The sequence below is a fragment of the Octopus bimaculoides genome, chromosome 6 (assembly GCF_046866305.1).
Source record: "Octopus bimaculoides isolate indiv1 chromosome 6, ASM4686630v1, whole genome shotgun sequence".
NCBI lineage: Eukaryota > Metazoa > Mollusca > Cephalopoda > Octopoda > Octopodidae > Octopus > Octopus bimaculoides.
In genome coordinates this window covers 21,322,475-21,338,703 of record NC_142933.1, presented here as the reverse complement: position 1 = coordinate 21,338,703, position 16,229 = coordinate 21,322,475, and the positions used below count along the sequence as shown (strand labels likewise).

Here is a 16,229-nt window from a genome sequence, read left to right as displayed (position 1 = left end):
ACATCAGCTATGTCAAGCTTCTTTATCATTTCAAGGATGCATCTAAGTTTATATTACAAAATACATATTATATATCACTTATAATATACATCCAAGTTTGTTACACTCAAATCAAGAATATATTATAATTTAATATATATATCATCATCATCATCATCACTTAACATGTTTTCCATGCTGACATAAGTTGGACAGTCTGAGAGAAGGTGGCAACCATAAGGACTGTGCCAAGTTTTACTGTTGCCTTTGGCATGGTTTCTACAGCTGGATACCCTTCCTAATACCAAATACTTTACAGAATTTACCAGGTGCTTTTTACATGGCACCAGCCTGAGCCCTAGCAAGGTTACCAAGTAACTTGCAAAATAAAGACCCTCTTGACAGAGAGGGGGAGTAGTGTTGAGGGAGGTGGCTTTATTCTGGGTAACGACGAGAGGGTAAACTATGATAGAAAGAAAGAAACATGTATCTTGCCATAGAGGAGAGACATGGTTACCTCCAGTTGGAAAAGAGAGGAGAGAATATAATATTATATAAACTTGCACCCAAGCTTATGTTCGACAACTAGATACCAACAGAATAAGTATTAGGGTCAATTTGATTGATTAATTCCTTCAAGGTGGTGCTCCAGCATGGCAAAGAAACAAGTAAAAGAGAGGGGGGAAAAAGGAAAGAATATAAACATTTAGAAGCAATTGGGGATGAAGGATGTTTTTAATTTTTCGATCAAATCTTCAAACTAATAGTTAGGTAAAGTAAGCCATTGTAATTAATCGACATCTGGGCCTTGTAAACAGCCAGTAAATTAAGAACAGACTAAAATAATTTTGTTTTTAAATCTGAAAACGAAGGTAAGCCTTTTGCGTTCGTTATGTTGAGGTAGGCTTTCCAAGGGAAGTAACTTGTACATTTACTATTTAAAACTTACCATTCACATGTGACTAGTGCAGTTCATGAAAATGTATTAGCTAACCTTCTTTACTTCCATAACCAATTTAAAAATCAAACGACACAAATTTTCTTGCTTTACGATTATTTACCTAGTATGAAAAGAGTCCAATGTATGGATTAGCCCAGGTTGGCACTCATGAAGCTGATCTGTCATCAAAGGCATTCCTGCCATAACAGGACTATATTATTCAGTATAATGGTAGAGTGAACTCTAAAGAAAATGTGGTTGCTATTCTTAGCAAGAGGATATAAAACAAGTACCAGCTGAGCACTGGAATTGATGTAATCAACTAGCTTCCCTCCTGCAAAATTTCAGGCTTTTTGCCTAAAGTAGAAAGACAATGAGCTGCATCCAAGCTGGATCACTGCCTTCAATGGTTCCAAACAACAATTACTTATTTTCTCATCCTTCAAGAGAGAGCAAGGCTGCCAACCTGATTATAAAGATATAGTCATTCAATGTACTGCTTTTTTACAGAGTGGACTGGACTGGACACATTTTATGGAAGCACTAGCACTACTGAGGTTGTTTTGTATCCTGTAAAACCAAAACTCCTCACGACTCTCTGATGTATTCATTCATTCATATATTACATGCGTGTGTTTGTGTGTATTGGCCAGTGTGTCTCTCTGTCACAAAACTTAGCCATTTTACAGGGTTTTCGAGCAAGATCATTGCCAGTGCCACATAAAAGACACCATTTCGAGCGTGGCCGTTTTCGTGCGGGTGACACGTAAAAGCACCCACTACACTCTCTGAGTGGTTGGCGTTAGGAAGAGCATCCAGCTGTAGAAACTCTGCCAAATTAGATTGGAGCCTGGTGTTGCCATCCGGTTTCACCAGTCCTCAGTCAAATCGTCCAACCCATGCTAGTATGGAAAGCGGACGTTAAACGATGATGATGATGAAATACATGGGTTGATATAATTAAAATTTATAATGGTGTTCCTGTATGGCAGTTGCCCAATGATTGGAACCGGCAAAAGGATTCATATGTTCCTTCATTTATTGCTTTCCTATACTGGCAAAAGTTTATTACTGAGGTATTATTTTTACAGCCAGATGCTTCCCCACATTACTATTTTTCAATCAAGGAATTTTTATACCATTTGTCTTTGAAAGAGGCAGAGATATGCAGTGATCTGGTGACAGGGAATTATCAACATAACATCACTACCTTCTGCTGAAGCAATTTCATGTCAAAGTGTCACAGAATGTAAACATTTACAGACATAAATATATGGATGGGCTTTCATATAGTTTCCATCAACCAATTCTACTCACAAAGTTTTAGTTGACCTGGAACAATAGTAGAAGACACTTGCCTAAGATGCCATGCATAGGGAGGCTAAATCCAAAAGCACCTAATTGCAACGCAAACGTCTTAACCATATGTCCATGCCAACACCGGTAGAACATATATATATTAATTTTATACATATGGAGGGGTTAGTGTTAGAAAGGGCATCCAGCTGTAGAACCCATGTCAAATCAGATTGGAACCTAGTGCTGCCCTCCAGCTTGCCAGTTTGTCAAATTGTCTCACCCATGCCAGCATGGAAAGCAGATAATAAGTGATGAGGATGATGAAATATAATGGATTCAAGAGAAATGAGATTGACTGACACTGTCTCACTGAAGAGTGAAATCACCAAGCAATACAGAGCAGCCAAGCATAGCATCATGTATTCATTGGTGTTGAGAATGAAGTAGGATCTGAGAGATGTAGAAGAGAGTCATGCTGCAAACAATGCCAGTCTGAAAAGAAACAGCATGCATAAAATTGCCGATAATTAAAGGTATGAAATGGCTTTGGCCAGGAATTGAAACCTGCTCATTAGTTTAGAATTTACACAACTTTCTATATTAAATTACTCTCAATACTTGAATGGTACCTGTATTTTATCAACTTTGGAAAGCTGAAAGGCAAAGAAGAAGGTCATACTTGACATGGAAGCATTTAAGGTAAAGTCGATAACAATTCAGAACATAGAGGACTGTTATTAAATACCATAAGGCATTTTGTATGATGATCAAATAATTCTACTATCATGGTAGTAGTAATAGTAGTAGTTACAAGCACAATCATAATTACAACAACAGTAACAATACAAATATTTTATTTAACTTTTTTTTTCCCCTTTCCTCCCTTTTTCTTCTGATTATTCTTTGCCTTCATCGATCGTTTGTCCTTCTTTAATCGTCTGTCAACCACCTTGAAAGGCCCCTTGGGTTTTGCCCCCTTTGTTCCACCACCTTTCTTAGATATCACATATGAAACTTCTTTCTTCTGTTTCGTCAGCAAACCAGCTTTCTTGTATATTCTGGAAACAGAAATAGACGAAGGATAGGAAAAAAGAAAACACACACACAAAAAAAAAAAACGTTTTAAATAGACACTTATCAATGTATACACATACATACACATACATTTACATACAATACCATCATTTATTCGGTTGTCTAAGGTATACAAATGATATGATATACACATGCATGTGTATATCATATCATTCAACCAATTCTAAAAGTGTGTATGTGTATATCACATGACTGAATAGACTATCAGATGTTGTTACACATCGCCGATTACAATGTGCTTTGCATCATTTTAGTCTTCAAAGGCTAAGTGAGCAGGCAAACATTCACCCACGATCGAAAGGAGGGATGGAGTAATGTGAAATGAACTCTTTTGCTCGAGAACACAATGCTCCACCCAGTCTGGGAATTGAACTTGTGATCTAGTAATCATTAGTGAAACTGCCTGACCATAGGCCACATGCCTTCATAATGTGTGTGTGTGTATGCATATACACACAGACATATTTAACAAGATCATTCATTAAGTTCTAATTGTGTGTGAGTCTGGGAATCGAACTTGTGATCTAGCAATCGTCAGTGCAACTGTCTGACCACTAGGCCATATGCCTTCATAACGTGTGTGCCTGTGTACACATGCACAAACTATACACAGACATGTTTAACAAGATCATTCATTAAGTTCTAATTGTGTGTGAGTGTGTCTATGTCCATGCACACCCACACCCATAATTAGAATTGGTGAAAAATCAATGCACTATTGTTATTACACATGCATATACATACATAAATTTATATAAAATATATTCACTTCATCAATTATAGTCTTCCAAACCCAATACTAAGTACATCTCATCATCATCATTTAACATCCGTTTTTCATGCTGGCAAGGGTTGGACAATTTGACAAGGGCTGGTAAAGCTGGGAGCTGCACAAGCTTCCATTGTCTGATTTAGCATGGATTCAACAGCTAAATGCCCTTCTTAATGCTATTTTTTCATCTTATCCAGCTGTAAAAATCCTGTGAAAAGTCTCAGAAGTCTGGTGCAGGCTTCTGCTTGGCTGGCTCTTGTGAAACCGTTCTACCATGCTAGCATGGAAGATGGACATTAAACGACGATGATGATTTCCTAACCAGTTTGTTTCCTACCTTCCATGAAAATTTGTCTGGCCATGAGGAAATATTACCTTATTTGGACACAAGGCTTGGAAACAGGGAGGGCATCTGACCATAAAAATCCCACTTCAATGAATTCCATCCAATCCATACATGCATGAAAAAGTCATCACCATCATACCCAAATGCAGACACACACACACACACACACCTTTTGACATACACAGAGATAGAGAGTATTCTGTACTTACTCCTTAATCTTCAGCCATTTCTCCCTCTCTGAAGTGTCCACACAGTCTGTAATTGTCTCTGCCCTCTTTCGAACCTTCTGCAGTTTCTTTGTCATCTGTACAATAACATCAACAACAAAATGATTTAAGTAAATATTAACAGATCACCTCCACTGACCAATTCTTCTCCTGCTATGTTGTAAAATCATCCATTAATTATTCATTTATAAAAGGAGTTACCCAATATGTGCAAATAAGAGTCTACATGGTTACTCAAGCTGATTTATATATATATATAAAACCAAGCCTCTCTCAAATAACAGTTGATCATCTTCAAAAACTGGATAATGTAGTGTAGGGCTGTTCCCCAATAACAATGTTTAATTTGAAACTCTGGCTCAATTCTATGAAAAAATTTTCAATTACTATATTTTGATTTTAAGATATTCTGTAAAACATATATCAATAGCATGCACTCAGTCAAAGCCAAACTAGATTCATGATTAACTTAAGAGAATTTTTTGTTATGCCAACTAATGTAAAAGAAGTTTATGAATCCATACACTAAAAGACGTGACCTATTTCCCCTTCACTTTGTCTATATCAACCACACCAAACAGGAGCTCTCTCCTTTACCCCACCAATAAACACATCCAAATGAATTCTAATGACATGAACAGCATTTAAAGGTTTTGCAGGTGAAACAGTGAAAAACTTTTCATCAAGCATTGGTCTTCTGAATAACTGTATTTATTCATTTGGACAATTTCTATCCCTGTTCACCATCTAAGGACTCTTACTCAATGGGACTATATATATACACCATGTGGATGAGTATTCCTCCACACACATCTTTGCATACAAACTTTAACACCTCATATTTTTCTTTTCTTTATTCCATTATTGTAAATAAATTAGTTATAACATATATTGATCACTTTCTCCATTTCCTTTGGCCTACATTATGAATAAGGGTTTAGGAATAATTACCCTAATCTATCCAAGAGATCTAGTATAGGCTTCAATCCAGCTTACAAAGCCAAACAATTTTAATATCTCTAATATAGCCCTTCGTGCAGTAACCTTAAATAAATGGCAGAACAATCACAGCTGAAATATCTCTGATCATAGTTCAGCTTGATCAGGGCTTATCTGAGATTAAACACCAATTTTGTTATACCCACAAACAATACAACTTCTACAATAGTTGCAAACCATGCCAGAAATAGCATATTAATCTCCCTCAAAAGGAAAAAAAGGGACAAATTAGATAATGGATAACATAATAAAAATACAATAGTGTCTAAATAAGAACTGGAAGTAAAATAGCTGGAACACCTTACATCATACATTTGACAGATGAGCGCTAGACAATAATGATACTACACTAACAAAAAATAGCTATTCCACCATCCATGATTGCTAACAGGAAGATGAATGTAAAATGGAAAGGAAAAGTGATTTGTAAGACATGCTTCAATAAATTTGGATATTTCCATATCAACTGTCAAAGGAAGTGATTTTTACAGCCAGATGTCTAGCTGTCTGTTTTCCTCTCTCTTTCTTTCTGCAAGTATTTTTACCATTCACCAAACAATCAAATGGTATAAATCACCAACAACAAAGAACTATCAACTATAGGCGTAAGAGTGGCTGTGTGGTAAGTAGCTTGCTTACGAACCACATGGTTCCAGGTTCAGTCCCACTGTGTAACACCTTGGGCAAGTGGCTTCCACTATAGCCTCGGGCCGACCAAAGCCTTGTGAGTGGATTTGGTAGACAGAAACTGAAAGAAGCCTGTCGTATATATGTATATGTATATGTGTGTATATATATATATATATATATATATATATATATATATATATATATATATATATATATATGTGTGTGTGTGTGTGTGTGTGTGTGTGTTTGTCCCCCCCACCATCCTTGACAACCGGTGCTGGTGTGTTTACGTCCCCGTAACTTAGTGGTTCGGCAAAAGAGACCGATAGAACAAGTACTAGGCTTACAAAGAATAAGTCTTGGGGTCGATTTGCTCGACTAAAGGCGGTGCTCCAGCATGGCTGCAGTCAAATGACTGAAACAAGTAAAAGAATATAAAAAAACCCTCATGTTGTCCATGTTAGGTTCAGCAGATTTGAAGTGAGAGAGTGAGTTGATAAATAAGTAAGAGTCGCAACTTACTCTGAGCTTTTTCCTGATTTTAGCTTCAGTAATCTTCTTTATAGGCCGAGCATCAACTTCTTTCATCTGCTTTTTGTATTCTTCCATTTCAGCCTGAAACAAACAACAGCATCAAAACAGATAATAGCAATATTGAAAGGTTACACCAGTTCAGTCACATCTCCTGTATACAACCACTGAATAATTTAATAATGATCATTTTCTCAGCCCAGTTGTACACTTAATTCATTTTCAATGGATCATTCACAGCCACTTACTTTCCAGCATTTATATATCAATATTGAATACATGTTTTATATTTTGCTGCCAAGCAGAATTTTATACACATTATACAGTTTCCATGACTAAGATAGGTATTATTAATAAGGAAGGGCATCCAGCTGTAGAAACTCTGCCAAATCAGACTGGAGCCTGGTGTTGCCATCCGGTTTCACCAGTCCTCAGTCAAATCGTCCAACCCATGCTAGCATGGAAAGCGGACGTTAAACGATGATGATGATGATGATGATGAATAATTGCTTCAAATTTTAGCATAAGACCAGCAATATTAGGGGTAGGCGGTCAGACGATTATATCAATTCCAGCATTAACTCATTAAGTCCCAGAGTACTTAAATTTTTGAATATTACTTTAAAACTTTTACAGATGATTGAAAGTAGGTTAAAATGAAAAAAATAATTATTAAAACTCCTTTACTTCAAGTAGAAATGGAAAAACTTGGTGTCCTATAAATAGGACACTGAGACAATGTGAGATAGCTTATTTAATGTTCTCATTTAGTGTCCTATTTATAGGACAGTGGGACTTAATGGGTTAACAACAACAATTTCAAATTTTGGCATGAGGCCAGCAATTCCAAGGAGTGGGTAAGTCAATTACATCAACCCTAGTGTTCAACTAGTACACTGGTACTTATTTATCAACTCTGGAAGGATGGAAAGCAAAATCAACCTCAGCAGAATTTGAACTCAGAATGAAAAAGAAAGATGAAATGCCGCTTAGCATTTTGCCTGGCATGTTGCCTGGCTTGTTGCCTGGCATGTTAACGATTCTGCCAGCTTGCCACCTTAATAATGCTGATAATTTCAAATTTTGGCACAAGGCCTGCAAATTCAGGGTACAGGGTTAGTTGATTACATTGACCCCAAGACTCAACTGGAAGTTGTGCTAACAATTCTGCCAGCTCACCATATTAATAATAATAATAGTAATAATAACAATAATAATATGAGAAAGACTATGAAAGGCAAATTAATGGTCTTACTTTTGTGACTGGAACATTCTTTCTTGCATGTTTTTCTTCTTCTTTCAAGAACCAACGTGGTAAGTTGGAGTCATCATACATGAATCTAATAAGATACAAACAGATTTAGTGAAAAGAAGTCCATTCTAGTATGATGGTCATGACAATATAATTGGTGGACGCAGAATTACAACAAATACTTTAGGTAAAAGCTTAGGTAGCATATGTAATTGTTGTTGTTACCATTCTTTTTTAGATAATATATCCAGGACTACATTACACAACACATCGTTCCTTTTACTTTTAAGCCAATGTGATTTCAAAATGATTTGGCTGCCATTTTGAGCAGGTTCAGTAATTATATACAAATAATATTGAATATAGAATCAATGAAGAAACCTCTACATCAAGCAAGCTGCACCACTAAAAAAGTTCAAGGTAATTTTGCATTGGGCATGCCATTCAGAAAGTCTCAACAGCCAGTTTGCCCATGATTGTTCTACAGTGGTTTTCAATCGGGGTCCTCACAAAATAGTAAATTAAGGAATCACAATAGTATTTTAAGGGACCCTGAAAAAAAATTTTGCTTTAGATGTATGTATTGGTAAGTATTGCAAGAAACAGCTAAATTTCTTTCTCTAACATTTTACATAGTTCAATCTACGCAAAGCAATGTGTGAAAAACAAAACAGGTAAAACTAGTTTTTAAACATTTAATGGCAATGGGGGTCAACTAGAATAAAATAGTAATCAAAGGGGTCCATAAGTAAAAAACGATTGAGAACCCCTGTTCTACATGATTGTGCAACATGTTATAAATAGTAACCTACTGCCCTTCAAATCACATCTAATTGTCTTAAGAAGAGAACATATTAGATAATGTAAACTTAATCCTAGTCTATGTATAAAAAAAAGAGAGGATGGCCATAGCTGGAATGAGTTTGATCAGAAACCAGATCAGGGCTGACTTGGGGACTAAACAACAACAGACTTGTACTCACAGAAAAACACACTGTTGATTAAGAAACAACACTGAGGTGTTACTTACTTGTGATATCCTGATTCAATAATTTCACGACGCTGCTTCTTGGAATGTACCATCTTAGCAGCAAGGGCAAGACCTTCTGGATCCAATTCTGGTGCAACTAGTAATTAATAAATCAAACAAACTTCTTTAAAATCTCATTCCTACACCAAACTACATGCATGCACGAACACACAAAGAGACAGAAGCAAATTGGAAGAGTCATTGGTGTGTCGGATAGAATATTTTACAGTATTTGTTCGGATTCTCTGGATTCCGAGTTCAGATGCCATCAAAGTTAACTTTGTCTTTTCATTATTTTGAGGTTACAAATCAAGAGTGGCTTTAGAAGAACTAGTGTAGAAGTGAGTAGTTCATAGCCTGGCAGACTTAGTCTGACACTGAGTTCAACAACCCTACTTAGGACTCGAGATTCGAGATTATCACTATGCACAATTTCCAGGTTTTAAAACCAGATTCATAATATCAAATACATGTTGACCAAACTGTGAGATACAAAGAAACATATACTTGATAACCATGCATTCACGCAGACAAATATGCAAATATAAGGGGAACAATGTATGCCACATGTACCTCTCGCCTAATTTAAATGTCTGTTTAACCCTTTTGATACCAACACACCTGAGACCACTCTGAAACCCTGATACAAATTTTGTATTTCTCAAAGCAAGCAAAATTTCATTTTAATTTATCTTCCAAGGCAGTGTATTTCAATAGAAATATAGTAACACAATGGCTAAAACATCAGGTTAACTAAGCAGGTATGCAGTGGACCAGTAAACAAAAATTCATATAAATGTGTGATGCATGTGAAATCTTTTGCTATTCCAATGAAAACCAGAAGACACAAAAAGCAGCATCGCATTAATATGGCATCTAGCTTTCCCCCCAACAATGACATAGAGGTCAGAGTGGGTCTACAGAGATGCCATACATATACACACACACTAACACAGATATTTATTGCAATACCAGAAAATAACTTCTGTTTGGCACTTGTGCCAGTGGAACGTTGAAAGCACCATCCGAGCGGGATCGATGCCAGGGCCACTGATTGGCTCCCATGCCGGTGGCCCATAAATAGCACCATTCAAGCATGATTATTGCCAGTGTCGCCTTACTGGCATGTGAAAAACATTTGAGTGTGGTCAATGCTGCTGCACTGGCTCCCATGCAGGTAGCATGTAAAAAACACCTTTTGGGCGTGGTCGTTGCCAGAATCGCCTGACTGGCTCTCGTGCCGGTGGCATGTAAAAGCACCCACTACATTCTCGGAGTGGTTGGCATTAGGAAGGGCATCCAGCTGTAGAAACTTTGCCAGATCAGACTGGAGCCTGGTGCAGCCTTCTAGCTCGCCAGTCCTCAGTCAAACCAGCCAACCCATGCCAGCATGGAAAGCTGACATTAAACGATGATGATGTGAAACAGTATCTTGGTTCAAAACAAAGAGATAAACACTATAGGACTCCATAAAAGAGAGAACTATTGAATCACTACATTAGTGGACAATTGACCAAGGCACCAATGGTTATTCTCTTACAAACATTCATACAATGTTGTTTCAGAGAGATATATACCTTGACCAGACACAATGTAGTAATGTTTGAAAGAGAGTAACCACTGATATCTTGGTCAATTGCCATATCATGGCAATATCTCATTATTGCAAGTACCAGCAACAATATCTGACCAACTGTATTAATGATGATGAGAATGTATGACACATGTAACATCTTGTGTCATTCCAATGAAAACTAGAAGACACAGAAGCAGCATCACTTTATTGTAGCATCCAACTTTCCCCCCAACAATGACATAGGGGTCAAGGTGGGTCTACAGGGATGCTAAACATATCTCTAATGAAATACTGTAGAAACTTATAACATATTCAGATAAAATTCAAAGGATTTTAGAAGTTAAAAAAGATCCAAACATAGACTAAGTATACCTGAAACAATATGGAAATGGACATTGAATAGATAGATTGGTAAATCTTATGATGCCTCCATGTACCATACAGGACAACAAATCTAATATTTTATGTTCAGTGTACTAACTCTCAGCTCCAATATCTGACATGCAATAAAGAGCCAGTGATATTTAAAGTACATTCTACACTGGAAGGGCAGCTTCCAATTTAGAATGTACCTATATATCATGGCCTAGATTCTGAAGGTCATGTAATATTCTTATGGCTTTAGCTTGACTTTAACATGTGTCTTTACAAAAGATGACTCTAGATATCTCTAGATTGAAAACTTGTGTTAGGTTGGCTGTCCTATAACGCTTATTGACATACACAATTATATATGTCTCTGGGGAAAAATATTTCTCTGTAAACAATGTATGACACATGCAACATCTATTGTCATTCCAATAAAATCTAGAAGACACAGAAGGAGTATCACATTTAATATAGCATTCAATTTTCCCCCCAACAAGGACACGAGGCTCAGGTTCGGTCTACAGAGATGCCATATACTCAAACCCTACTATAGGAACTTTTAAGTACTTCTAAATAATATTTAGAGGTTTACAGGTGTCTAAGTTAAGAAACCAAAACAGAAAACAAAAGTTAATACATCAGGTTACTAGGAACACCCAGACAGGCAGTCTTTATGCACTTAGTTAAGTCTTAATAAAGATGACACCAGATATCTCCAGAGTTGAAACATGCCCGTTGGGTTGGTTATGTCTTACATAGGTAACTGATGTTCATATGTTTTGAGGCAGTTGGGGAAAGTGTTCTCCTCCAGTGGTCCAGATCCTGTTGAACCATCCAACCCATGCCAGCAAGGAAAGCAGACGCAGATTGATGTGGAGAAGGAAGAGTGATGATGATGATGATGATGATGAAGAAGAAGTGTATGACTTTGGAGAATAACACTTCCTTGAGAACAGTGTATGATGCATGTGATATCTTTTGCCATTCCAATAATAACTAGAAGACACAGAAGCAGCATCACATTAATATCGCATCCAATTTTCACCCCAACAATGACATAGAGGTCAAGGTGGGTCTACAGAGATGCCATACATACATTGTTATTGCAATACCAGAAAACACCACCACTTTATACATTAAAATAATATGCAGGAGAATATAGATATCTTGGTTTAACCCGTTAGCATTTAAACCAGCCATATTTGGCTCAAATATTCTATGTGTTTTACGTTCAAACTGGGCAGATATGGTCTCTCATATCTACCCTGTCAAAATCTCTTAGCTACAAGTGAATGCATGATATTCAGTTAAAGCTACTGGCTCAGTCCAGCTTGCAGTACATAAGGCACCTTATATGATGACCAAAATTCTGGAAGCCAGGTATTTTCTGAATCAATATGGGGCTAGTTTGCCAAAAACATATATGTTTTGAAAAATATCACACCAACTACCTCTTGAGTGAAAGCCCACAGATTAAGTAGGTGGTATTCTTCAAAGGTTGTAAGCAGAATCAAAAGAAATTGGGATAAAATACAGGCTCCTCTAGATATAAAGGCTACAGTTGATAAAGTAACTAGAGCCACCAGAAGTTGGGACAACTGACTGCAGCTAGTAATAAATAGTGAGATTAGGCATGGCTGTATGGTTTAGAAGTTTACTTTCCAACCGTGTGGTTTTGAGTTCAGTCTCATTATTTGACATCTTGAACAGGATAGCTTCAGGCCAACCAAAGTTTTATGAGTAAATATAATAGATAGAAACTAAAAAAAAGCTTGTCATATGTGTGTATGTGTATCTCCTTGTTTTGACATCATGTGATAGTTGTAAACAAGAGTCACCATCATACAAGCAGTGTTCTTTGTTTCCACTCTTCAGGGAAAACATGCCCAACCATTGGAAAATATTACTTTGGTTAGATACAGGTGAGAGTTTGTGGCAGAAAGGCATCTGGCCATAGAAAATCTGCCTCAACAAATTGTGTGTGACCCATGTAAGCATGAAAACTGAATGTTAAAACAAAACAAAATTTTAAGATTGATGTTACACTTTAAGACTGGTTAAATAAGAGGCTAAGACTGTACCTCTTGCTTGATCTTAACATCAATTTAATGCAGGAGTCACATCATGTTTACTAGACATTTACATATGTATTAGGTATATACATACTTGAGAGCAGTGTATGACATAGCTAACATCTTGTGCCATTCTAATAAAAACCAGAAGACACAGAAGCAGCATCACATTTAATATAGCATCAACTTTCCCCCCACAATGACATAGAGGTCAGGGTGGGTCTACAGAGATGCCACACACACACAAATATCTTTACTGAGGCCCGCAAGAGAATATTCTCTCACATCTGAGACAGTGCTACCATTGCACACAGACATTCAACATGCCAATCAGTCAGGTGGGCCAAAAAGAGGGCCATCTAACTGATTGGCATAAAGCCACTCACAAACATGTTCCAGCCTTTGATCAAAAGTCCTCTCTTTTTGCTTTTTTACCACTACTATACTGACCTCTGCCCACTTGGGTTACCTCCACTTTAACATTCCCATTCCAACTGTCTCTCCTCCTCTCATACTTTTGTTGTATCCTAGCCCCTAGGCCCAACACTATACCAAGTCCTTCCTTCCTAGAAAGTCAGCTTTCTGGAATCCCCACATACACACACACACACTCATATTTTTCCCCACAAGTATTGACTTGCAAAGATTCATGAGGCACATTAATGGCTTCAATCTCAGTCTAACAAATTCTATCTGGCACATGCTAGCATAGAAAAGTGGACATAAAAATGTTGATGATGGTGTTCTATCCAAACAATGCGTTTCAGGTATCTTTAAAATACCTTTGTCTAAAAGATTCTAACTTCAAATAAAGGATACTTGTATGTGTTATAATTCTCAAGAAGTAAACCTGCTCCTACAGATGTCTATGATAAAATTCCAAGATCATTGATGTAACTAGAACCAAGAGTAGTTGGAATGTTTGCAGATCTGTGCATAAGTTACAAAGTTTGGTTTGGCGTAAAGCTATCTTAGTCTAAATTATCAATCTGTCGCAAACGGTCTTGGATGTAAATGGTGAGGTAGTGAGAGTGCCAAAAGTATTTGTGGTTCAGTTGATGATGTTGGTCTCTTTGAAAATCAGACATTGCTTCAGCAGTCAGACTCATACATGCTAATAAAAAAAAGACATATTATTTGATACACACCCTTTCATTCACCCCCGTATGTATATACATCTGTAGAAAAAAATACACATCTGAGAATGTATGACACATGTGACATCCTGTATCATTTCAATGAAAACCAGAAGATACAGAAGCAGCATCACTTTAATATGGCATCTAGCTTTCCCCCCAACAATGACATAGAGGTCAAGGTGGGTCTACAGAGATGCAACACACACTCACACATTTTTAATATTCCTAACAATATAGATGTTAAAAATTTTAAAGCATATGAATAAGCAAACAGTACATTAAAGGATTCTACATAAGCTAAGGGGTCAGTAGTCTCTTGTTTATTGTATCTTACTGAATCTTACACTCAAATGTTTATCATTCGTGTACCACAATGTATCCTTAAAACAACATTTCATGTTCAAGAACCAAACAGTACCTTAGTTAATTTGTTGTTTCTGTTGAATAAACTGTCTGTACATCCATATTCTTGTATATATAATGTGGCTTATTGTTTTTAAAGATTCTGCAAATCAGTATACCTACATCTTCAACATTTTTATATCCTCAGAGCACCTTAAAGATGACATTAAATCTTAAAGATAATAAATATCTCCAGTGTTAGAAACCCACAAGTTAGTTGCATCTTACAGATGTTCTTCATGTAAGAAAGAGCCAGGAAAACTTTACAAAACATACAGCCTACTAGATATAAGCCCTGTGATCAATAGTATAACCAAAGTCTATTTCACTACTAAGGTCGGTTTGATTTAAGACTATTCTAGTGATTACTCTCCCTCTTTACTTGTTTCAGTCATTTGACTGTGGCCATGCTGGAGCACCACCTTTTTAGTTGAGTGAATCGACTCCAGGACTTATTCTTTGGAAGCCTAGTACTTATTCTATCGGTCTCTTTTGCTGAACCGCTAAGTTACAGGGACGTAAACACACCAGCATCAGTTGTCGAGCGATGTTGGGGGACAAACATAGACACACAAACATATATATATATATACATGCATATATGACGGGCTTCTTTCAGTTTCCGTCTACCAAATCCACTCACAAGGCTTTGGTCGGCCCGAGGCTATAGTAGAAGACACTTGCCCAGGGTGCCACGCAGTGGGACTGAATCCGGAACCATGTGGTTGGTAAGCAAGCTACTTACCACACAGCCACTCCTACGCCTATTAGTGCACTCTAAAAACATCTTGTGCCAAAATTATGATTACACTTGTAAGTTAAGGTTGGTTATCTTATCAGAGTTGATGTTGTAAGCAGGCCCACGAGACGGTGGAATAACATACAAGGTTTCCAAGACATATATTATAAAATTCAGTTTAACATGAAGGACTTCAAAATATCCTGATATAAATTTACTCATCAAAGAAATATACCTAATCCACACACTTAAACACAAAAACCATCACATAGATACAAACCATTATAGAGCACAGGCATGGCTTAAAGGTCAAGAGGCCTGCTTCCTAACCATGTGGTCTAGAGTTCAATTCAACTCCATGGCACCTAGGTTAAGTATCTTCTAGTTGCAAACCCAGACTGCACAAAGTCTAATGAGTGGATTTCATAGATGGAAACTGAAAGAAGCCCATTGTGTGTGTGTGTCTGTGTGTACTCTTTTCAAAACACCATGTAGGGTTGTAAATGAGCATCATCATCATACAAGCATGGTTGTTCATTTCCAGTCTTTGTGGTAAATATGTCCAGCTATGGAAAAATATTACCTTGTTTGGAAACAGGCGACAGAAAGTGACAGGACGGGCATCTGGCCACAGGAAATCTGCCACAACAAATTTTGTCACAGACTTTAAATGTTAAACCACCCACCCACCACTTCTATTCCACTTTTGCCTGGTGGGGCCTTCTGGACACCTTAACACCACTCTATGCCTTGTGTATTCTACTGACCATTTTATCCCCCCCACCACCACCACCTTTTTTTTTTCATATAAGACGTTAGTAGCCAAGCAGAT

General features: G+C 37.1%; 1 protein-coding gene across 1 annotated transcript in view; it reads right to left on the bottom strand.

The window, feature by feature from the left end:
- Window positions 1-3,055: 3,055 nt before the first annotated feature.
- The window catches only part of LOC106871475 (pre-rRNA 2'-O-ribose RNA methyltransferase FTSJ3), a 38,724-nt gene continuing 25,550 nt past the window's right edge, over window positions 3,056-16,229 (bottom strand). Inside the window, exons 14-18 of the mRNA XM_014917951.3 lie at window positions 9,101-9,197; window positions 8,074-8,158; window positions 6,810-6,902; window positions 4,641-4,735; window positions 3,056-3,276 (exon numbers count right to left, since the gene is read on the bottom strand). Of these exons, the coding sequence (XP_014773437.2) occupies window positions 3,072-3,276; window positions 4,641-4,735; window positions 6,810-6,902; window positions 8,074-8,158; window positions 9,101-9,197 (575 nt within the window). The 3' untranslated portion in view covers window positions 3,056-3,071. The remainder of the gene's footprint in view (window positions 3,277-4,640; window positions 4,736-6,809; window positions 6,903-8,073; window positions 8,159-9,100; window positions 9,198-16,229) is intronic.